A 25,643-nucleotide genomic window follows, 5' to 3' on the forward strand; every position below is an offset into this window, starting at 1 on the left:
ATCTTGCAACACTGTCTAAACAGTATCCCACAAGAAGATACTGTGAAGAAGCTTCTGCCTCAGCTTGCAGCCAGGTACAAAAACAGGTGTTGTAAAGCACAACTGCTGCTCAGCACTGAGGATCCCCCAAACCATTGCCATTCCTGTTAACACCTTGAAATTCCACTCTCACCTTGAGCTGTGCACCCAGCTCTGCATTGATTCTGGGCTGCCATGCAAACATGCCAAGAAATATCTCTGTGCTCCTATGCCCATCTACTCCTATTTCAGCTGAGTATAATTTCTGAAAGGTAGAGCAACCTTAATACTCAAGGGCTTAGGTAGTCGCAGTGCAGACTGCCTGCTCATCCATAATGCAGAACTACAGACTAAAAAAAGATTTAGGCTCCAAGCACTCTAGCTTTGGCACAGGTGATTTATTGAAATAGTGCATCTGCAGCAAAACTCATATCCCATCAATACCAAACTGAGCTGATTTCATCTGCAAAACAAAGAATCCAGTTACAGGTATGACTTCAAATTAACATGCAATGCCAGATTTCCATTTAGTTCAAACATATTCTTCTAAAATGTCTTCACTTCAGAATTCATGTAATTACTTTTGCTTAATTTCCAAAAATAAAATAATATAAAAACATTCTAGCAGACTGAACTATGTATCAGATTTCAGCAGAGCCAAATATACAAAAATGAAGAAAAAGTGTCAAAAACCCCAAAATGCAAATAAACAGAACTGCCATTTTGTCAGCAACAGCTTTACAGATGTTTAGAAAGTTAGCACGTAACAGTCTGATAATTAATGATCCCCACACTTCGTATATACCTCCTGTAGCATCCTCCTTATACATCGCTTCAGAGTACCAGCCTGGATGATGCTCCCTGAACACAGCTCAGCTCCATGATGCTTTCCTTTGCAATGTGTCTCCATAACCTTTGAGTACCTCTGCCATTTCTCTCATGCATTTCTTCATATTCCTCAGAAGGTCTCACAGTTTCATAATTATTTCATATCTTGCTTCAAGTCCCTCAATATTTTTTTTTTCTGGAATACCAACTAAGAACATAAGCTCATACAAATATATAATATCCTGTGATACACACACACAGTGTCCTGAGACCTCTGCCTGTTCTGTGGGCAAGGCTGCCTCACCATGCCCTTGCACAGTCTCATTCAAATCTACCTCAAGTGCCTTAGTCTAATGATTAAACCATAAATCCTCTGAGCATGAACTATTTGCTCACTCTATGTTTGTGGGCACTTTGAACAGCCATTGTCCAAGATTGTGGCCTAAGAATTAGCAGACATAAAAATATCATGGGAACATATAGTAAATGCACAAAAGGCTGAGGAAAATCAAGCAGAACCCTTTCAGAATTGATGAAGAGCTATAGGACAGACTCTTCCATTTATCTACTGAGGCTACATGGATATCATTAACACTAGTTGTAGCTGGTGGCTGGGAAGCTAAGTTCAGATATCCTGAACTGAAAGACAATAAATGGAAGGAAAAGCCACGAGCAGATTAAGCTTCCAGATTTAGAGGGTGCAGAAGGGGGTATCAAAGGTTCTGTGCATATAAGCTTTTGTTGAAGTCAGTGGAAACTGGTCTGTAGAGGAAAGTAGAAGGCCACGGATTTATGATCAAGTTCAAAAGTTAATGGGAGTGAAATCTACAGTAGCACTCACAGTTTGTTTTGAGCCAAAATCATCATTTGAACAAAAACCATTTCAAATGTAAGCTTTCAGCAGCAGCAGTTAGGTGTATAACTTCTAAAAAAAGACAATAAATTTATTTATTAATGCTATATAATAGGAACATAAAACCATAATGAATACTCAATGAATATTGCAAAGACATCCTGTGATGTGTTACCTAAAAGGTCATCAACTTGAGGACTTATAATAAGCTCACTGAGCTGTGAATTCTTCAACACTTAACAATATAATAAAGCACTGTTCTCATTGCTAAAATAATAAATATTAGTTTATCAGGATAAAAGATCTACCAGTTGACTTTGTAGTTGAGAAAAGGATGGATATAATTTCTATTCTCTTTTTTATGAGAAAACCAATGCACACATCAGGTAACGTGGGAGAAACAGAACCAAAGTCTCATAATCTTCAGTTCAGTGTACTCTCTCACGGAGCCATGTTCATGTCAACTGCTTTTAAACACCACTGTTAATGCTATGCCAAAGAACTCATATAACCACAGCCCTTTAGATATACTAGAAGTATTTTCCAGTGATAAGTTTAAAAAAGTTACTAAACTTCAGAAACTCTGTTCTGACTGTTCAGTATAGTAGAAAATAGGAACCACCATTTATAAGGGCATGGCAGAGAGCACCAGCCCCAGTCAGTCACTTACCTTGAAGCCGTTGCATGACATTGGCAATGTCTCTAGATCTTGCCACCAGTCGGGATGAAGCCATGATCTCTTTGCAGCAAGTCCACTTCCCCTAACAGAATTCTCCCTCCAAGCCGTGGAGCTCAGTGAGATGAGGATTTTGAATGGCTTCCTTTTAGTGTTCAACCCTCGGCCGTGGCAGAGCATCCCTGGGGCAGTCAGACACCTCCAGTCCAACGCTGGCCCCCATGGGGCTGGGGCAAAGCAGTGGCAAACAACCTCAGCGCCTGAGAAAGAAAGTGCCAAAGTTTAGAGGAAACTTTTACCAGCTCTAAAAACCTGAGAAATCTGAGTCTTAATAGCAATCTTAACATTTAACGGGTTTATGTTTTGCCCATAGTGTACACCCCAGCCAGAGACATAATTAATGCTGAAAGCTTGCTTGGCAAACATCAAGCAGAATGAAGCTGCAAAAACAAATCATTAAACACAATTGGCAATGCACCAGACATCAATGCCTTCCTGAGGATGCCTGTCGATGTTGTTTTAGAAATAATAATAATAATGTTACACTTACTAAAAGTAATACTGTAATACTTTTTAACATAGAGTCTATTAAGCGTAAAAGAAAAACAAAACTACTTGTAAAAACCCAAAAACTGTACAACTCTCCTTCTATTTCATCATGGTAGGAAGGAGCATGTAACAGAAACTCATTGGTCAGGATAACTGGTAACTCCACTGGACAATGTGATCTACTCCGAAATATTGAGATTAATATATTTCATTATTAAATAAAGTTGTATTTATATTCTTTTTTTAGTGTATAATGATGTTGTATTTTGTGTCATTTAACATCAAAAGCTGTGAAATAGAACTGCTACATGAACATAACACTTTTGCATCTATAATAAAATCGATGTGACTATAAATCTGATCTAAAAATAATCTAATTAGATTCTTCAGATAATGCTATCAATAACATCTTATCTTCTGAGGAACAAGTACATGTTCTGTATGTATGCAGTGATTTCCCTGATAAAAAATAACTGAGCATATAGACACCAAGAATAATTGGATTCATACCATACACACTGGGTGCACCCCAAATTCAAGATGATATGCAGCTGATCAATACCACAAATGTGAGTGGGTTTATTGGTGCTGTGCACGTTCCTCTTTTCTGGCCCCAAGGTCTGTCAGACAATAGAGCTCTCCATTACCAGGCAGACAAGCCTTCAGGCTGCACAGCTTCAGGCGTGATGAACCGTCCCAAAGGAGCTGTGTCAACAAGTAGGTGGCCAGAGGAAATTACATTTCAACATTTCCTTTTCTAACCCTTCAAACCTTGCCTGACCCAAGGTATGTCCTGCTTTCCCTCTTACTGATGTTTTTATTGCATGTTTACCTTGTATTTTGGATACCTAAATGCTGCGCAGGTCAGCAGCCCCAAGCTGGCTTTAAATCAGTGGAGCTGAGGGAAGCACACCTCTGATAGGCCACAGTGCAGAACAGATTGCAAAGTCCACCCACATCTTTGGGCTGTGCTCCTGCATGACACGGCCACCGTGGTACTGACACCCACTCCAGGCACATTGCTGCTATTTTTATGTATCTCTACACTTTACATGACACCTGGATGCTCATATCCTCACTCTCTTTCCACGTGAGTCTGCTCTCTCCTTCAAAGGACTCCTCCCCTCCCTAGCCCTTCCCACCTTCCAGGCTTTGCCCCACACACTTCTTGGGGTGCATAGACTCTGCATATCAGTCACCACTTCCCAAGCATGGAAAGGCACCCTGGCAGGAACTTCACACCTGTGTCAATCAGGCATGAGAAGGTGCCACCATCACACCTCTCAGCCACAACACTGGCTGGGGCTGATGGTACCCCGGTGTTGCTAAATCCCTGCAGAGAGCATCAGCAACAGCACACCAAATAGCACCTGACTGGGTAGATGGGGAGCAGGAGGAGGTTTTCTGTTGCTTGTGCTCACATATGACAGCTTGGTGAACTTCGCTTCCTCTGCAATATTTAAATGAAACATCAGCTTGCCTAACTTCATCCAAACCCGAAATATTTGTAAAACAGTGGGTTAAATTTAGCCTTGTTTCTGCAGCAGTGGCATTGCTAACGTTTCGAGCAGTACTGTAAGATGGGTACAGCCACTTTTAGTAGCAAGCTGCTAGACTAATTTGTGGGCAGAGATAAGGGGTATTAAAAATGCTCCATCTGATTGGGTTTTTGGCTAACAGCAGTAACAATATCAGAACACCAGATCACTTACACCGTGACAGAGCTGGCGTAAATCAGCTGTACATGAGCAGATTTAGAGGAGCTGTGAAACATGCTGATCCAAGTCCAAGTTAAAAGAGTCTGGGAAAGTGTTATGAAGATGTATGTTCAATATACTCATACAGCAGGCTGAGTCACTGTGCAGCGATAAATGGCAGACTTGCAATTAATAATTTATTTAGCTGATATTAAATTATATGCTGCATAAGAAGAATGTGCATTTCTAAATATGGCTCCTCATTCAAAAGCTCCTTTGCAAGCAGTGGGAATTAACTCATTTAAAGATGACATTAAGGTAGTACAGGTAGGAAAGAAAGATTCTCGTGTGCCCAGTCACCTCCACAGGCAGAAAACCATAGCTCAAAGCACAGCAAAACATCAGCAGAAGAGATGAAACAAAGCTTCATGCACCCTTCTCACCTGTCTTCAGCCAACACCTAAAGTTCCATAGAACAAAAAATTCTATGCAGACAGTCAGGTATTCAACATAATGCAGAACAGGAGTTTTTCATGACATCTACAAATACTTAAAGTCGTCAACAAAACATTTTTTTTCCTGTTGAAAGATTACATTTTTCAGATTTTTAAGCAATAAAATCTCCATTAAATATTTACATAGCTTTTATACAAAATATTTTTAATAAAAGGAATAACTTTTTAATTTCAGTATCAGACACAAAGATGTGTCTTCAGATGGATGTTTCCAAAGTACACAGGTTTTTAAAAAAGTCCATGGCTTAAATCTTAAGTCTTAGCCTGAAATAAACCTGAAGCTAAACCTGAATATGAGCTATTCCCTGTTTTAGCATTCAACAAGTGATTATTCAATATTTAAAATTATTCTCTTTTTTTTGGTCTGAACATACATGAGATCAACACACAAAAGTGAAACAGAATGGTTTTGTATATAAATTAGGTATATCTTTCATTACATTTGCCACTTATCTGGATTTAATGGATAAAGTTACACAAATACCATTTTCTTGTATTAATATCCAGTACTCTGGGTTTAGATGAAAAGAAGAAACGTGAACATCTCTCATATAAGAGCCATTAGGCTTTATTTAATTTCAGTTTACAATTATTTGAATTATTTTGTTTCTCTCTTCAAATGCCAGGAAAGTGAGATGTCTGTCCTATGGAAGAGATAAGAAAAACACTACATCTATTGTGGTTTAACTTTTCTGGGTCTAATCCTCTTTTTCTCATTGTGCTCAGGAGCACTTTGAATTAAAAATATATATTTTCCTTTTATTGGTAACACTAGAATACCATTGGCAAGACCAAGTTGTCATTTATCTTTTCTTTCTTAAAATTTACATATTAAAGGAAAACAGACCTGCCTGTCAGCAGTGTGGTTCCAAATAAACAAAGAGACATCTGCTAGGTGCAGACAACATATACAATGTGCAACAAGGGCTGAAGATAAACCTGACCAAAAAGAGGTAAACAATTCCCAGACTGTCCTTCATGTTGCCACAAATTGCAGATTCCAGATGACCCCACCAGTGGTTCTTCCAACCTTAACCACTCTGTGATTCCCAGTCCACCGGGTTGATGCCATATATAGCAGTGAGGAGAAGAAGCTACTGATGTGAAAGCATGGTTTTACCTGAAAATACAGTTTTAGACTTCTATAAACTCCCATTATAGCACCAGACTTGGTAAAGAAACTCCAGATAAACAAGGAAAAACACAAATAATAAACAAAAATATTGAGGAGAGCAAGAAAGAGACGGGCAGGCAGCGAAAGGACTATTTCTAATGTGGGACATTTCAAAAAAGATATATTTGAGAGGACAATAAACAGAGTAATAAATTCAAGGAAGTCCTGCAGTTAGAAGACATTTACAAATTAAATGTTACAGAGATATAAGAAATACAGTGGAATAACTAAAATAAGTATAGCACATGAACTGAACAGAATCTCTGGATCAGGAATAGGCTCAAGTGCTGGGGTGCCATTATATATTAACAAAGAGGCAGACTTCCCTGGTAAGCAAGAGTTGCACAGAACTGATCAAGGGGAAAAAAATCCAGGAAAAGAATTTCCAAGCATGGTTTACTGCTGTAGTGCTGGAAGTCCACTTTGATCCACAGACTCCGTTTCTGAAACATAAGAGGTCTTGGAAATGCTGCCAGGTTGATAGACACTACTGGAACAGATGCAATTGTGTGAGACAGCAGTGAGCCTCCTGCCAGTCAGGAATAAGTGACTCACAGAAAGACAGGAACCAGAATTTTCTGGAGGTCCTAACTGTATTTTTAAACAGCAAATAGTCAGAAAACCAGCTGTTTTAAGTTGGGTGTTAGTTGCTAGTGGGAAGAAAATGCTAATCAATAGAAAATAGCTCCAGCTAAGGAATTGATTGACGTTGTCCAAAATATTACAAGAATAATCCAAAGCATGTAAGCAGGTCAGGGGATGATCTAAAAACACAGTGCTTAAAAAATAAATAAAAAGGGAAATCAGCAGAGAAGTCAACTAGACTGAAAAGCACAGTGCCTCCCCTGTGAAGCAGGCTGGGGTTTTCTTTAAATCCAAAGTCTAGTAGCTGTACAACTTTTTAGAACAGAATAAAATTGCTCTGGATGTAATTGGAAAAGCCATCATGCAGAAACAGAGCATGAGAAGTGAAGAGCACTGCCATAGTCTGTGCTGTCTACAGGGATGAAGAGAGACATGCTGAAAAACCATCTACGAAATAAAGACAGCAAGCAAATGGTTTTTAGCAAGATAAGTAAAAAGAAAATAGGAAATAAGATAAAGAGGAGTTTAATTTGCCTCAATTATTATTATACTGATTTTTCCACTGAAGACATTTCTGATAGAAAAAGGCATGACAAAAAATGGAAGCAGCACCTCTTAAATAAACTCAAAGTTAAAAGTGGAAAAGCTCAATAAAATTCATTCCAGGGTATTGATAACTGTTCGATTACGAATTGAGAATCCATTTGTAAATTTATTTGAATAAATCTGTCAAGTTGTACTTGATGCCTACTGGATATATAAAATTAGGAGCTAGGATGAAGAAGTGGGGTATAGCAATCCAACATGTTTCTTACATTATCCTCAAGGAAAATGCAGTATCTCCTCACTGATCTTCCAAAATCCAGGCCAACAGAGGAGTCCCTTTGGTAATTGTTTCTGATGGATGACCTGTAAATCTGCAGTCATTTGCTTAAACCCAATGCAGCAGAAGTCAGTGGATACTGGAACTTTCCCAAAGGCAGTGGGACATAACTGTGCACCACATAAGATCATGGAAAATGCAATTTTGGCTCTGAAAGGTGTTTTTGATGGTTGAATACCAACATTGTCACTCTGTGCTTCCTTTCTCTACTGACAAAAAATGCACTGAAACAGGAACACTGAAACACAATGTTCTCACTGACCAGCCAACCTCACACTGACTTAATGTGCAGTAACCACCTGGAGGCGTTGAAATTTGTCTTTCTTGGGGAGTGTGGGGAAACAGGGAGAGACATTTGGATCCTTTCTGGAACTCCAGATTACTTTAGTTCATCTAGGTATCCTTAAGTTGGAGTTGAACAAATCCTTGGAGTTGAACAAAAGTTTTTCATTCTGCAGAAGTTGGAAGGTCTTGCAACAGAAATTAATCATTTGAAGGGATCAAGGTAATCTGCACATCTGACATTTAAATCTGTGGCATATATGGCACAAAATCTTCTATCTTTTACCTATCATTGTACTCCAGAATTTAAAAATTATTTGTAGGATCCTAGTCATGCACATATGTATGTATGTATTTAGATTTCAGCAAGAGAGCATTTTATTGTCTACTTTTCATTAGTTTTTTGGTAAGATGGGCAAAAATCCAGTGGTGTGATTCTTGTCTTGAAAGCTGTAATTCCATTTGAACAGAAAATGCAAACTGTTCTAGGAGAAAATAAAAGGCAGAGACTTGCTATTTTTTAGGAACACTGGCAGAACATATATTTTTAGATATATTCAAAGAAAGGTCATTCAGACTTACTGATACAAAAAGTTAAAGACAGCGTAAACTACATTTCAGTAACCCTGCTATTGAAATTGTGCAGGAATATATTACAGTTATATGACTGTTGGTAATAGCAGGAGACTGGGATCAGTAGCTCATTACCTTCTACAAACACAGGATATAATCCTTGTCTAAAAGAGCTTACTATCTCCACAGACAAAGACAGGCCGAGATTAAGATCAGAGGTCACAATATACAAGCAAATAGGACAGAGTGAAGTTCACATCGGATGTGTCAGCTGGTTAATGGGAGAATTGTTCTGATTTTTCTGGTTTAACACTGATGTGGCGCTTAGGAGCTCAGTGGCATAATATGACCTCTAGCAGAAGACCATTGCAGAGGTACATCTGTGGAACAAAAAAAAAAAAAAAAAGAAAGACCACTAAAATAGAAAACACTGAAGCATCTCAGGAAAGGGTGGGTCAAACTGAGTTTGAGATAAGCAAGTAAACGTCAGTTTTTTGGTATTCCTGCACATCTCCCAAGCAAGAAACTTAGCTTAAGTATAACTTAAAAGCAGGGGGCAGACAACTGCCATATGAATGCAAAATCAGAAATCCCTCTGTTTTCCCCATTAAATTGTGCCTTTGGGTGAAACAAAGGCAAAAGTCCATTCACTTCAGATGTACACTACTGCTGTTAGTTTTGTGACCTCTAAGGAGACACAAGAACTCTAAAGTTTTGTTACTAGCTATGGTAACGAGTAAGTACGGAAACCATTGTTTGTGTCTGATGTATGTACTTTCTCAATAACTACTGCCACTAGTTGATAAGAAAAAAATTGAGCCACAACTGACTTCCTTTGACATAGCATAACCGAGGTGGGTTAATGTGGTGTCTGTCTGAAGGGTGAATGTATGTATATTCCTCTTGGGACCAAAGCTCTGTAGACATCAAGCAACCACTCTCACTGTGCTGACCTAGGAAGATTCATGCCTTGTTCAGTGAGTTACCCAGCAAGATCCTCTTCACTGCCAGGAACTCTTACTCTTTCCCCAAATTTAAATACTAATAGAGTGCTGTTCTTCCTTCCCTGTGCGCCTCTGCTCTCCCTGACCCAGTATCAAAGTTAGCTTCTTTGAGCAATGTGCTCACTGACAGGCTGTGTAACTCTGCATGGCTCCAGTGAAGCCCACAGGAAGATGCTCTTAAGGTCCCCACAAAAATAACCTTGAGGACTTCCATATTAAATAAAGAGAAAGTAATGCTGCATGAAGGCATACAGCCATTACAAGACTCTTGTGTCTGTACTAATTATAGTAGTCCAAGTCACTACTGAAACTTATCACAATAGCTTAAAGTAAATACAAAATTAAAATTTTAAAAATCTCAAATGTATTTGGATTCACCTGTAAAATACTTAAGCACTGCTATTTTATATCAGCAACATGGAATTTCCATTGACATATATTATTTCTGAAGGTAATATTAAACAAACAAACAAACAAACAAACAAACCAAAGCAGACACTATGAACAGGAATTAAAAGAACAGGTGGGAAGCATAGGGATTATTCCTTCTACATTCACATCTAACAGGGTTTGCAAAGATGAGAATTTAATCATTCCAACACGCAGCACCATGCTCATTCTGGAGAGCTCCTTTCTCAAGGCAAAACGTCAGTGTTTTAAGGAATATGTGAAACATTCCAAATGACAATGCCTGACTCCCAGAAAAGAGGTAACTCCAAAATTTTAACACCGTACCTCAGAAATCAGGTTTTTTCATGTCATTCAGCACACAACAAAAATTTAGCAGACAAACAAAAAGCCTGTTTACCAATTAAAATGACATAGCACCCTGATTTTTTTTCTGTCCAGGGGCAACATGTTAACATAGCCCATCACCATTTACAGCTTGGGATCTGTTTAATGTTGAAATGCACACAAGAATCACAAAAATAATTATCAGAGATCACAGAGGGCAGACAGTCCATCACTAGTACTACTACTGGAAAGCGCGTGCCTGTTAGCAGTCGTTCAACAGGCTCCGCACTAGAAGAGTTCTGGCAGGCGGCCAGAAACACCACATACTATTTCCCTACAAGCCACACAGGTATAAATCCCTCACAGCCAGAAGCACTGGAGTTTCCCTCGGCATCACACAGATGATTTACATAAGTATTTCCTCATCAAATTCCAATATCCGGTCTTTTGTAGAAGGTTACTAATATTCCTTCCAAGCATTTTTCCTCAGCATGAATATGGTTGTCAAAATCCTCGTAACAACCTTGTCGGTGAGTATTTCAGCAGGTCTTACCTGGGAGCTACCACACAAGCCAGGGAACATATGGGCTCGATGCATCTCTGTCGTAGTGCACTTGTCCTTTTTGCACCATCACTGCGCGCAACCCAGGCTAAAACTGGCTTCCCGGGAGCGCCCATCAATACTCACATTTCCTTTGGTTAACTACGTTTTGGCCTGCAGCATGTGACTGAGCATAAACCCGGGTATCTCTGCAAAGCACACGTACGTGCACTTCAGGAGGAGAACCACCACAGCCCTCCGCCGGGTTTGTCCGCTCCGAAAGGGCAAAACCTCAAACCCACCCCGGAAAACAGCCGAACTCCGCAACCACGGCACCGAGTTTCGGGTTCACCTCCAAGCAGTTCTGCGTAGGGGAGCAGGAGGCGGCTGGTGGGCAGCCGGCAGAGGCTGCCCCGTGGGACTCTCTCCTTCCCGGCCGCGCTCCAGCCACTCGCGGGCTCACTCTGGGCTCACCCTGGGCTCACCGAGGCGGCGGCCCCCCCCGAACACCCTCACTCCGGGGAGCCCCCCGCCCCGGCCCCGCGCCGCCGCGCCCTACCTCGGCCCGCCGCACCGCGCTGCTCCGCGCCTCGGTGCGCCCGGCGCAGCTCCCTGGTTACCGAGCACAACACGCCGCCCCGCCCCGCCGGCCCGCGGCGAGGAAGCAGGTGCGGGGGTGGGGAGAGGGCGGGAGCGCGGGTGAGTGTGCCGGGGATGCGTGTGCCGGGGATGCGTGTGCCAGGGATGCGTGTGCCGTACCCTTGCGGCGCTCCCCGGTGCGCGGCCGCCGCTGCCTGCGGGCTGCAGCCCGTGCCCCGGAGCCCGCTGTCCTTCCGCGCATCGCGGGGGGGCCGCGCCGCGCCCCGCCCCGCCGCGGCTGCAGCAGCAGCAGCAGCAAAGCCGGGGCAGCTTGTCCGGGGGCGGCTGCGTTGACCGCTGTGATGGGGAATTGGAGGATGAGACACCGGCCTCAGCCCCGGGACTCGGCACTCCCGAAGTGCTTTCTGGCTAGTAGCCGAACTACTTCAGAGAACCACTGTATCGAGCTGTCGCTGCTAATTACTATTGCTAGTTATATTACTATTATTATTACTGCAATATAGAGCATGTTGTAGGGCATTACCCTTGGCGTAGGCTCCAGAGCATCACCACGCATAAGGCAGAGAGCTGCACAAGCAAACTGGGACAGCAGCTCTTGCATAACAGCAGCAGGACAGAAATATTCAAAGGAGCTGGCAAGACGGTCTGCCACTTTCGTGCTCAAACCACGCTAACCACGCAACAGTGTTTGTGCCCCCAGTATAAAACGTGATTCTGCCTCTTCCAAAGACATTGCACAACCCCTGTGACTTAATTTTGCTTTTCCCTCCTTCCTTGTAATTGATACCATTAAGGCTAGATTCATGCACAAGAAAGAAGGATATTTTTCTGCTTAAGAGATGGATCATATCTGGTCTATGTCATTGGGAAAAAACCCCACTCATTTGGAGCTGAGATGGAGAAGTTGGGAGAAGCAGCACCAATGAGCCTCTTAGTTTTCATTGTTTCTGGCAGTGCTGCAGTGATTCTACAACATTAGCATGCAGGGTGTTTACTGAGTGGATGGATAAAATCTGAGTTAGGGAGCAGAGATTACTCAGCATCACCCTGTCCTTCAGCACTAGTCATCTTAGCATTGGTGCTACCCTCGTGATATGAACACTTACGGCACCCATCCCAACACTATGTAATTATGGATGGCACACTTGGAGCCAGGGTCCTTGTGTGGAAGAAGCAGACATATCAGGAACTACAGCAAGAATTCATGTGAAACTGGGATATACATATCTAGGTCACCTCCAGCCATCCACAAAAAATTACCTCTTTCTGACAATGAGTGTAACCAGGCATATTGGGCCTGAAATCTTCCTCCTTTTGAAGGGTTGTGGAATTTTTTTTGTTTGGGTGGGGGGGGAAGAGCTGGTGGGGGGGAGGTTTGTGCTGGAGGGGAACTGAAAAGCTTTTTACATCCAATTTTTCTTACCTCTTTGTCCCGGTTCTCTGCCTTACCCCATGCCAGTTGCAGCACCAAAGATGGCAAAGGAAGTGGATGCTAACATGTTTCTGAGTTCACACTTTCTACATATATCTTTTTGCTGAATAAATTCCTTACTTTGCTGTTTCTTTCAGAAAATACTATCTTATTTTTCTAGGTTAAGAGTACAAGTATTAACCTGAGCGAGAGCATCTTCACTGCAGAAGACTTCATATAGTAATACTACTGTTGTTTGAAGCAGTTCAGCAAAGTAGTTCTAGTGTAGACCTTAATTTCAGCACTAAATGCTGCTCTGTATGTTTTAAAAGCTCAGCTAAAAAAAATTGTCTATGCTATCCTAGGGACAGCGTATCATAATTTGTCATTATTGCTTTTTACACTTTGCTTTTAATTGTTGAAAAATCATGGTCTGAAATTGTTGCCTCTTGGGTATTTGTAAATATCTCTTCTGAAAGGAAAAGGGACTAGATTTGATAATGTATAGAAAGGGGAGACCTCACTTTCTGTGCATGCTCTATCAACATGACTCAGACATTTTGGAAAGGAAAAGCAAGACATATATTCCGATATTTTTATTAATTTAGAAGTAATGAAATCCTTACTGCAAGTGTATATTTTATTCCCCTATGATTTTAAACATTCTTAATGTTAAATGGTTGTATTAAGTGAGGGTTCTTTACTAGATGTTGGCATTTGTTAACATGAGACACAAATATTACTTCCACTGCAGAGACAAGAAAGTAAATAAAAAGAAGTACAGTAACATGAGTCATTAAAAGGTTCTCACTGTGCCCAAAATACATTATTTAGTGTGCAGCACACTTCTGAGAGCCCTCTGGTGAAACAACCTCAGGACAGGTCATAGCCAGACAAACTGCCCTGGTGGACAAATCTAGCCAGGCACTGAAGGATGGCTCCCTCTTCCAACAAGCACATCTTCTGAGTACTCAGGTAGAGCATTGAAACCACAAGGAAATACAGCCAATATCACTGACAATGGCTCTGGGCCAAGGACAACACAGCACCCCTGAAAGCTGCTGCTTGTAGCTGAGACGTGAGGAGGTCTTTTACACTGAAGAATTTGGGGCACTCTTCCTCAAAAGAGAAATATTGCCTATAAAAGAGGTACAGTAATGTTTCAGTTTGCCTCAGTATTGTATCACTCTCTACTTGGTCCAGTTTTGGTTGCCAGACTTTAAAAAATAGCTAAGTCAGGTAGAGAAAATCCAGAGGATAGCCATGGGAATGGTATAAAGTTTAGAACACTCAACCCAGAAGAGAAGTCTGAAATAGGTATTCAATCTAGAGATTAAAAACTGGCATGAGGTATAAAAACATTCTAAACGAGCACTAAAAGGACGGGAATAATCACTTCTTGTTGTCCACAGTACATAGGACAAGAAGTAATTTGCTTACCTTGTAGATGGTATTGTCATATCAGAACCAAGAATTTTAGGAGGAAATAAAGTTTTGCACCACATACCATAAAAAAGAAGTGAAGATGGTACTGTGGAAGGTATTTAAGCACAGACTACACAAGTGTCTTCCTGGAAGGCATTTTTAATTTTTTGATACTTTGTCAGGGTGCAGAACAGGATATCTCTATAAGTGTCTTGATCTCTTTTGAGTCCATTTGCTGCAACTGTGAATGCTAAGACTGATTTGAGTAAAAGAGCATACCCTTCTTCCTGCGGGTGTTGCAGTAAGCAATAGTTGCCACTTCCTTCCTGTCCTAAACTGCCACACAGTATCTGTGTACAACCTGGAAGCATTGCCACGCACCTCCTGAGAGATGTGTGCAGTTCTAGATCTGCTTTTCATGTACTGTATCAAGCATAAATGTATAAACATATAATCAAAGAATCGTTTAGTTTGAACAAAGACTTGCAGAATCATCCAGTCCAACTCTTAACCAAGTCCACTGCTACACGCTGTCCCTAAGCATCATGTTTACACGTCTTTTAAGTACCCCCAGGGACAGGGAATCAATTACTTGTCTGGGCAGCCTGTTCAGCGCATGACAGCCCTTCCCATGAAGAAATTTTCCTAATAGCCAATCTAAGCCTCCCCTGATGCAACTTGAGGCTGTTTGTTCTTGTACTCTCACTTGTTAATAGGGAGAAGAGACTGACACCCATCTTGCTACAGCCTCCTTTCAGGCAGCTGTACAGAACAAAAAGGTCTCCCCTGAGCCTCCTTTCTGCTAGGGTAAACAACCTCAGCTCCCTCAGCCACTCCTCACAAGACTTGTTCTCCAGACCCTTCACCAGCTCCGCTGCCCTTCTCTGGACACCCTCCAGCACCTCAATGTCCTTCTTGTAGTGAGGGGCCCAAAATAGGATTCAAGGTGTGGGCTGAGCAGTGCTGAGTACAAGGGGGCAATCACTTCCCAGGTCCTGCTGGATACATTTTTTTCCTGTTTGCCATTAGCCTTCTTGGCCACCTGGGCACAGCTGGCTCATGTTCAGCAGCTGTTGACAAGAACCCCCAGATCCTTGTGCCCCAGGCCACTTTCCAACCACTTCCCTCAGCCTGTAGCACTGCCTGGGGTTGCTGTGACCCGGGGACAGGACCCAGCACTTGGCTTTGTTGAACCTCATACCACTGGCCTCAGCCCATCAATCTGGCCTGTCCAGATCCCTCTGGAGAGCCTTCCTGCCCTCCAGCAGATCCAAATTGGTGTTTCCCCTGCAAACTGACAGAGGTTGCACTTGATCCCCTCACCCAGATGATTGATAAAGACATTAAATAAAGGAAAGGAACTGAGCCCAGTACTGAGACCTGGGGAACACCACTTGTGGAACATTGCTTTTCTTCCCAAAGTTCCAAGGCTCTCTGTTCAGCCAGGCCGGTCTTTCCTGCTGGCTCATCTTTCAGCACATTGGGACAGCCTGCTCCTGCACATTTAAGATTTCCTTCCTGAAGAATGACCAGCCTTCCTGGACTCCTTTGCCTTTCAGGACTGCCTCCCAAGGGACAGTCAACCAGTCTCCTAAACAGGCCAAAGTGCCCTCCAAATCTCTCCTTACTTCTCCAAGAATCTGTAAGCTGTAAAACTGCATGAATTTTTCTACATAATTTTGTATATTGTACTTGAGTGCTTATGTTTTATATTCAAATGTAGCAAAACCTGGGTGAATAAACTTTGAAAATAAAGACACAACTAGAAGCCAGAGAATATATTCCCTCTAACATGAATTTTACTGCATTACATGAATTATAGCAACACACCATTTAACTTCCCTTGCATTGTGCTGAAATAAATAAACATAGTGGGATGAGATTACACAAAATTATGTGGGAGTGGAAAAAAATCAGGAAAAAATTATCTGCTACACTAGTATATTATACTAGGGTATATGATATGTTCTTGTAAGTGAAGTTATCAAAACTATAACAGCTTAGAGATACTTAATTAGGATTTTTATGTACTGAATGAGCTCAGTCTAGCATATGGCAAGAGTCAAGCTAAAACAAATGGCATTTATTTCTAGTGTTAGTCACTCCATTTTCATCAAGAAAGTCATTATATCCTTTCAAAATGTATTGTTTTGACAATTTTCTCTTGTTTATGCTTCACAACTTACACTAAATTGGAAAAAATTGCAAAAATCTCAAACTTCTATAGAGGAATAAAAAGTGGATGCCCCAATATTGTCTAAAACAGGACTAAAAGGTTGTTACTTGCAGGTCATAATCAAGCAGAAGAACTGCCAACCTAAAAATTCCATTAGAAGCTGCCCAATCCAGTGGTTGAATAGCAGCAAGGCTGCCACAGGTTCCTATCCCCGCATCCAGCCAGCAGCAAAGCTGAGTGCGCGCTCCCCACAGGTGTGTGTGCTCATCATGTAAGTGTGCATGCACAGGAATGTGTGGCTGCATGCACAGTTCATCTGGGACCAAAACCACAGCACTCATGCTGGCACTTGTCACAGGACCAGCCTGATCCTGCCTTATCAGCATGAAAGCCTGAGAGCAGAAAATACCTGCAAATACATACGCAGCCATAAGGGGTGAATCCCTCCAGTAGCTGATGTTAAACACTCCATTGTGCCAGTGCTTGGCTCCTGGATCCCAGTCTGCACAGCTCCTGAGGCCTGAGCCCTGCTGCAGTGGCAAGTACAGACCCACTGACCCACCAGCAAACACTACTCCTACACATATGGCCATGGACAGATACACGGACAGACTGTGCTCCCCTCAAAGGGCTGGCTTTAACCATTTGGTCTCTGCAACAGCTGAGCCCCTGGCTCCTCTCCCCTCCTGCTTGCCCCTCACACAGATACACTCTTCTGCCAAAAGGCCTCTCCTGTGGCTGGTCCAGAGCTAAGGCCTCGCTGAATCCCAGGCTCCCCGCAGTAGCTGGCATGGACATCCTGGTGCCTCCGATAGCCAACCCCTGCTGACTCCAGTATTACGGACACACATCGACTTCTTATGCCCCTGTCTTGTGGGAGAGTTTGGTGCTTGTTAGTGGTTACACACATTGGTGTTCACATCCACTCCCACTGTGCACATTCTCCACTCTCTCCATGTGTGGGCAGCAGAGATGGAAGGGCTCCTATGGCCCCTGCTCCCCCTCCAGCTGCACATAGAATAGGGAGCCCCTCACCGTGGAAAATAGATCAGAATGGAGTTTAATGAGAAGCCAAGGCAGACTGCACTGATCAGATAATGGTCAGACCATTGTAACAACCAGCAACCTCTTTACAGGACACATTTTATCCCCTTAGCCGTTTATTTTCCCACACTCCTCTACCTACCCTTGTGCCTCCAGACCCTTGTGTGTTATGGAGATGAGTCTTTAAACACATAAACTAACATTTTTTAACAACGATTTAGCATAGAAAAACAAAGAAAGATAAAAATATAATCAGTTTTAAAATTCAGATGAACATGACAAGAGCAAATTCTTTGTGATAAACTGGTAGTAGCAGGCAATCATGATCAGATTGTGCCACCCTGTGGACTGTATCAAAAAGCTCTTACCTTTATTGCTGGGCTCAAAGGATGTTGCAGGAACAGGCCTAGAAATTCTCAGCCACCAAAGCAGAAGTTATTATGAATTTCCTTACATTCCAATAGAGACAATATGTCTTTTTGAACTGTGCCTTTGAACAGCACTGGGCAGATTTTCAGCTGGCACCAATCTCAAAAAAACATGGACAAATATCTTCACAGGAAAAGTCATAATACCTTGGTGAATTGTCTTCCTGTGATGTAACACTAGGCAGAATAATTGCCTTTCTTTACTTGCTTGGAGATACGTGCATGAACAGAAAAAACAATCTATCTTAAATGATAAAGAAATCAAAATAATTACTTCTCTGAAATACAATATTACAGTCAAACAACTAATCCTTGTGGAAAAAACAATAAACAAGATGGAAACCACAAAGTATGTCAGTGGCCAGAGTAAAATGATGATTTGGAGACTAAATTAAAAGACCAACCTGTTAGGAAGAAAGGGCTCACAGGAAAGCTGGGGTCATTAGACAATGTGGAGCTGTCTTTTAAGGTCTCATCTGAAAGGAGACCTAAACAGAAATTGAGAACAGGGTATTTAATAAGGGGTGAGAAGCTTGGTGTACCACATGAGGCAGCTGCAGTATCTGACAGGAAAAAACTGATGTTGCCAAAACATGAGAAGGTGGGTGAAATCAGTCAGAGATTGGAGAAAGCATTATTTTTTTATGAAGAAATGGATTTTGAACCTCTTTGCTTTACTTCAGTGGTTATAAGCATCATAAGGGTCTAATGTGAGGCTAATCTCCCTGATAATACAATATCTACCTGGAGGAAACCCTAGTCCCATGATTTTTCATAATCTGTAATCAACATATTTCAGATTCTCATGATCACTGTCATTACTCAGCTGTTGGCTGACTGACACTCAGTGGCTATTCTCTGTCACTGTCATTATGCTCGAAGTTTCAAAGCTGTATTTTCTGAATTCTATAGTGGTATGCTTACAAAACATATGAAAAAACCTATTAAAATTAAATATCTAAAATATGTTCAGTATGGTAAATATTTTACATGACAAAGCATGTATCTGAGCCACTGTACACTATGTCCAAGTGAAAGAATTTATCCAAAATCTTTCCTGACCTAATTTTGAATATATCTTAAACTCATTAGGTATAAGAAACATCTTGGTACTCATGTGAACTTCCAAGGGCAGAAATCTGCCATCTCTGTGAAACTGATGTTATTAGATATTTTCTATCTTTTGATGCTGACAGGTAGCACCGGAAGTTCTTCTGAACAATGTCGGGATTCTTTTTGAGACATCCATTCTTTTTATCATGTTCATTTTCTTTCAGGAGCTTGAAGCTCTGTGTCTTGTCTAATAGGATATAATGAGTAGGACGCATGTTGTTTTCTATGTAAACAGATGGTGTTGTTTAAAACAGTATTGCAATTTCTGTAAAAAAATGCTTATTTAGAGTAAGAGTTTTAAGAATAATATAACTTAATAAAGAGACAATGAAAAATAATGATACACAAATCTCTCTTATACAGAAACAGGCAGGAATTTTATTAAGAACACTTTCTGAATTGGTAGATCAAACCTAAAAATGAAATTATGAGATTTCTAACTGGCCAGTAGAAAGGCTGAGCAATGTTGAAAGAATAAGTTATCATGCCTACAAAATGTCTTTATTTCTTTTTTCCAAAATTATATGCTACTCGTCCCTTGGCTTTAACTGTGTCCACTGTTTCAGTGCTATGCTTTATCCTGAAGGTGGCTGCATTCCATGAGTCATTCATTCCTACAATGTCTGAATTTTTTCACTGGATGTTTCCCATATTTAGCTGTGACTGTGAGTAAATTAGATAGTTTCAAGACTACACCGTAACATTTATTTCAGGAAAATACTGTGGCACAATACAAAAATACAGAATGTAGTTTAAATTCATCACAATAATTATTCAGGAGATATATTCTTCCACTGGGGCAAAAAGTCCCCAAGAGAACTCTTTCCTTCTGCCTTAACACTTTGGGTGAGTACCTTTTCCTGTATAGACCAAATAATCATTAAATGATGTTCTTGGGAGAATCAACAATCTTCTCTCATAGCTGTGTCTCTTTGATCCCCAAAAATTAAGTTTTATAGCTGAAAGAGAAATTCAGACAGCCCACTGGTGATTTATATCTTTACAGTGTTTTACTTTAAATTGCCACTATCACCTTTTCTAAAATTGGTCCTCCATGTTATGGGGTCCATTATGCACTTTGATTTTGGTAGTGCTGTTTGCAGATGCCTGTCAAAGTTATGGTATTAAGGTCCAGACGCTTCCAGCTCCTCCGTGCTTATTTCTGGAGCTTTCATAAATGTTCTCTGTTCTCCAGAGACAGATTTTGTTATTGTTTGCACAGATTTTATAAGATACTGTCAGTGCAGAATGGCCTGATTTTTGTATTCATGTTGCATTGGTGGGGATGACTGTAGCAGCCATTGTTCTGACTAGGACCTCTGACTTTGAAGTGCAGCACCCTAAAAAGAAAAGGACAAGCTGCCACAGAATTGCCTGAACCACCAACACTCTGCAGCTCAGACTTGCTACAGACTCATATCCTCTGGACACAGAAGAGAGTAATATGGTTTGTAGTGGCTTACACAGCTGAGAGCATAAGAGCTATGTAGAGTTGACCATATCTGCCTTTTTCACAGAATTCTTTCTGGACATTTTGTTTCTACCCAAGCTTTGGCAACTCCGGGCCACTCTGTGATTTTCCATTCTTCAATGTTTCAATATGATAAACTGCAGGATTCCAGATATAATGTTGGAGAACTAAATGACACAGTTGTTTTTAATTAATTTTTAGGTCTATATTTTGGTTCAGGAGCTCTCCCTGCATAGCTCCAAAGTGGGGGATTTTGGGGAGTTTCTGGCAGAACCATTAAGTACAAGGCTCTGCAACTACATTACACTTTTAACTACAAGTCAGATAATGTGCCCAGTGCTACAACAGTCTTGGAACATCTGTGTGATCGAGATGAATCTGAACTCCCAGTCCTGAATGTAAAACAAGGCAGAGCTTACCAGGTTCTTCAGTCCTACAATCTGCACTTTAAATGGCAGCTTTAGAGATGAGCCACCTAATAATTTTCTGAGCAAAGTAGGGAGGACCCAGCATTGATAGCCTCTAGATCCTTGGGATTTCCTTTGTTTTCTGTTTTCTTCTGTGGAAAACCGTATTAGATGTTTCCCATTCTGCCTCTCTTTTCTCATCTCAAAATTCCCATCCCAACTCCAGCCAGCTCAACCCATCCCAAGAAAAATCCAAACAGATTTCATCCTGAGGAGTATGTAGGTAAGATCAGACTGTTGCTTTTATTGACTGTGCTTCAAAATAAGGTAGCAGCAAGCAATGAATCAGCCATTCAGAGGGTATTTTCGCTGATTTTATCTCAAGATCATATATAGGTTGTCATCACCATACAAGAATCTTCCATAATATATTCCTGAAAATTGGAAACACCCATTGTTTCAAAAGACATGTGACTTACCTTTGTCTTCAAAATTGGAAAGTGGAAGGGTTCTTGTTGACATTAATTCCCCTACTCCTGCTTCCCCTTACCATTTCTGATGGTTGTCTCATTAATGAAATCTCCACTTGTTTCTTGTTTATTCTTTAAATCCCATTCCATGCATTGTCCTGACAGTCATTATGTCTTAGGACTGTCCCTTGATCGGTCCAGAGATCTTTGGTTAAGATCAAGTGATCTTAATTGAAAGTGTTAGCAGTCATTCCTGGTGTATGTCCTTTAATTCCACATTTTAGTCTTACTTTCTTAAGTTTGACTGGCCCATGTCAAGCAGTCATGTTGTTGAATGCTTTGCTTTTGTCTTAATAGTTCCATTTCCCTAACATTTTCATCATATCTCATAATTTTATTTCCTGATATTTTTAATCATTCAGATCATGATTGTGAGTACATGCGATACAATTTATTGATGCAGATTTCTGCATGCTAATTATCTGTTTCAGAATTCCTACGTCTTAGATGGGCTTGTCTCCCAAGACCTTTATGGAATAAATCAGAAGTTCTACAGAAAGTTTCATCATTGTAAAACTGAAAGCATGCATGAAAGTGCACATGTGTTCTTTAAAGGATTCCAAGCTCCTTGTACTGGCTGGTAAATGATTTTCTACATCTGGAGTTCCTGCAGTCACTCCATGCTTGGATGCCTGTGTCCACAACCTCTCGCCCTTACAGCACAAGATTTATCAAGCTTACTCTCCTTAATAGCAAGCTATCTGAGAGCAGTAAAAATTAATGACCTGCAATACAAAATGGTTAAATTAATTATTCACCAGTTTCCAAAGGACCATAATTGTATTTCCATTCTCTGTGGAGCTCTCCAATTAGCTTGCTGAGGGACTGAGGTGCTCAGCGGTGTGGAGGTTACAAGTACAGAAGTTTGTGTGAGTGCTCAGGAGAGAGGGAGTAGGGGGGATTGTCAGAGGTGGCTAGGATATGGGTGAGGGTGAGGGCAAAGGTTTGGATGTTTTATGACTCTGGAGACCTCTGAGATGACTGGAAGGAAAGTGTATGTGAGAGGAATGACTACTGCAGTCTTTCATCAGAGCAAAATTCTGTAGTTAGTTTGGGACATAACTTCTCTGAGACTCATAGGTATGCTGAGGGAAGAACAGCTTTCATGATATGACCTTTATCTTTTTCCCACTTAAACCTGATTGGATACCTGCTTTTGTTTTTTACTACTTCTCTATTTAAGGCAAGGTCAGACAAACAGGTTTCTGCCAGCATCTTCTTGTTACAGCAGTAAGTAATGGGCATGTGCAAATGAACTGCAGCTGAACAAGCAAGGCAGACATGACAGACCTGGCAAACAAGCACCCTGTGAAGTGTCTTTAACCCTTGCATGCTGCTCTCAGAGGAAGGGCAAAGAAAATAAACAAAAATTTAAAAAAAGTATGAATGGAAGCTTGTACTTTCGCTTTTCATTGTGGTATTTTCCTGCAGAGTACAGGAAAAAATCATTTGCACAAAAAAGAAGAAGTGCAAATCATCTAGTCTCACTGTAATTTGTCTGTACAGTACTTAAGTACGAGAGAGCTGGGATTGACATACGGAAAGCCTTGGAGAAACCATAATAAGAATAATTAATTACAAAACCAAGCAAGCTAAACTGGCATACAAAGCATTGCTCATGGTCTTTATAGTCCTCAAAACCTCTTCTTACAGTGTCATAAGGTACTGTTGCACTCTTCATACTTTTCTGAATGGTTAATCTTGGCTTCATATACTTAGAACATTTTGATGACATGTAAATTTGAATTGTCTGTCAGTAAATCAAAAGTACTGTAACAGAGGAATAAAAATCCAGCTAATTTCATGAGTAGCATTTCAAGCTTGTTGGATTTATAAGAATAAATGGACACGCCATGACTATGGTGTGATCCTGTCAATCAGAGGACGGGAAGATTAAACATTCATGACTACTTAAAGGCAATTTCCTTCAATTGTTCATCATGCCTCCAATATTAACCTTCCCCATAGGATTTCCTCTTGCTCTAAACTTAAGAAAAGGGTATTTTTTAACTAGACTTTTTATGGTAGTAGTAAACTGAGATGAAGGGGGCTATAATTGTCAAACATTTTTTGTTGTTTTGCTTCACATTGCTCATTACCTATGGTGTGATTCAGAAAGCAGATTTTAACTATAACAAGTCATTTGCCTAGAAAAATGAAAGAAGATTTTTCAATCTGTTCATTTATCAAAATGGAGTAATGAAAATTAAGCAGTATGCCCACAGTAAACTTAACTAAATCAAACCAAAATTGTATCTGTGGTGATATATGGTTACTGAAAGACTATTATTCGTGACTAGCCTGGTAGACCAGATATAGGTCTGGAAAAAAACTAATTAAGTAATCCAAATATAATAGCTTAGACTGGGAAAAATCATATTATAAAGTTACTCTGAATTATTTTTTTAAGCATTGGAATCCATAGAAGAATTAACTTTGGAAACAGCCCTAATAAAAACATATGAACTGTAAAGATTTTGTCCTTACCATCATTCTATCCCCATTTTTGGAAAATATTTCAGATGTTCAGGAGCTATAAATACCCTATAGAGGCTTGTTTTCCCACTCCACACCTACTATGATATCTCATTATGTTTAGAGATATTTTCATTAACAACGTGTTTGGATTAGGCTCTTACCTAACACATGTAATGAAGTAACTGCAGGGAACCTTTTCCACTAAAATGACTGTAAAAATGGGTCCCAGAGACATACCTTGAATCCAGGATGCTGTTGCTTGGTTTGACTAACTGCGTGATAAAACGAAGGCTGTATCAATCCTAAATCCCAGTTTACCTCTCAGCAGAATGATTGCAGATAACAGTCTCTGCCCACCCACAGGCAGCAGCACTGCAGAGGTGCTGAACCTGCACACAGATTCACTGATGCAAAACTCCACACACAAACGGTAGTACACAGGAATCATTTTTTCTTTTAGTAAGGGAATGCTGCATGATAAGTCCATTAAATTCCATGTGATCACTTGGGACAAGTAAAATTCTGCTTCTAGATAGTTCATGACTTGTAAAGGTAAATAAAAGATGCTGCTCACAGCAGAAAAATGGTATCTGTGAAAGAGAAGTATCTCTCAGCATGAACAAATACAGCTATATCTGTGAACATTATTTCAATGAAATTATAAATTTCAGACCATCCTAGGGAGTGGAAAAATGGAGTCCATTTCATTCCAGCTTTTTAACAGCTGTAGAACAGAATACAACAGCAAGAGATGATTTTGTTATCCAGTACTGGTAGGTGGAGGTGAAATTTTCAGTCCAACTGTTGAACTCTATCAGTTACTACCAAAGTGTTAAAATAAAATATTGTTGTCATACTGAATTGCTTTTGGTGTTGTTTCTTTCTGTTCCCTTACTTGGTTCCCTTCTCAGGGGGCAGAAGAATGAACAGAAGGGCAATCGGAATTAAGGTAATGACTTTGCTAAATGTCATGGTTCAGCACTGCATGTCTCAGGACTTTCAGGGGAGCAGAAGAAAATAGAAAGACTCTGAGGTTTATTGCTCTGCCCTTTGCCCTCTAGCATCATGGCTGAAGACAAGGAAATATTGTACTCTGAGAACATAATGGCAAATCTCTTTCCTAGATCGTAATTTTGTGCAAAACTGACAAATCTGTCCATTAGATAAATATTCTCCACATTTTGGAAAGCATATTTGTGGATTTCATTTTCATCTGCTGTGTGGGAAGTGGTTCACAGGATGTGTTTGTAGGAGAACATGGAACGAAGAGGGATTTTTTGGCTTGCTGACTCCAGTTTTCTGCCTCTATTAGCAATCATGTCATATAATCCTCCTTAGTTATTTGTCAAACTTCCACTTGAAAGTTGAAACTAGATAAGTTTATGCCTCCATTTCAATTCCCTGTGAGGAAAGAAATCTTTGATAATGACAGTACCTTGTTTTCTTCTTTTAATTCACTCCTCCTTCCTTTTCCACCCACACGTAAATGCACACAGTCTCCAATATCACAAATATCATGAAAAAAAATCAGGAATCTGAAAAGTGTCCAGTTGGCAGAAGGGGAGTGCTCTCAGCCTCTTTTTATGTCTCTCAGTCATCTTTCACTGAATGATATAAAACTTATAATATTAGGGAAAAAATATGTTT

At 40.6% G+C, this 25,643-nt stretch overlaps 1 protein-coding gene across 1 annotated transcript in view; it reads right to left on the minus strand.

Annotated features, from left to right (window-relative positions):
- SYNE1 (spectrin repeat containing nuclear envelope protein 1) overlaps window positions 1–11,549 on the minus strand; it is a 294,642-nt gene extending 283,093 nt beyond the window's left edge. The window contains exons 1-2 of the mRNA XM_048296782.1: window positions 11,473–11,549; window positions 2,370–2,635 (exon numbers count right to left, since the gene is read on the minus strand). Of these exons, the coding sequence (XP_048152739.1) occupies window positions 2,370–2,433 (64 nt within the window). The 5' untranslated portion in view covers window positions 2,434–2,635; window positions 11,473–11,549. The remainder of the gene's footprint in view (window positions 1–2,369; window positions 2,636–11,472) is intronic.
- Between the last annotated feature and the right edge of the window lie 14,094 nt (window positions 11,550–25,643).

The sequence above is a fragment of the Corvus hawaiiensis genome, chromosome 3 (assembly GCF_020740725.1).
Source record: "Corvus hawaiiensis isolate bCorHaw1 chromosome 3, bCorHaw1.pri.cur, whole genome shotgun sequence".
Classification (NCBI taxonomy): Eukaryota; Metazoa; Chordata; class Aves; order Passeriformes; family Corvidae; genus Corvus; species Corvus hawaiiensis.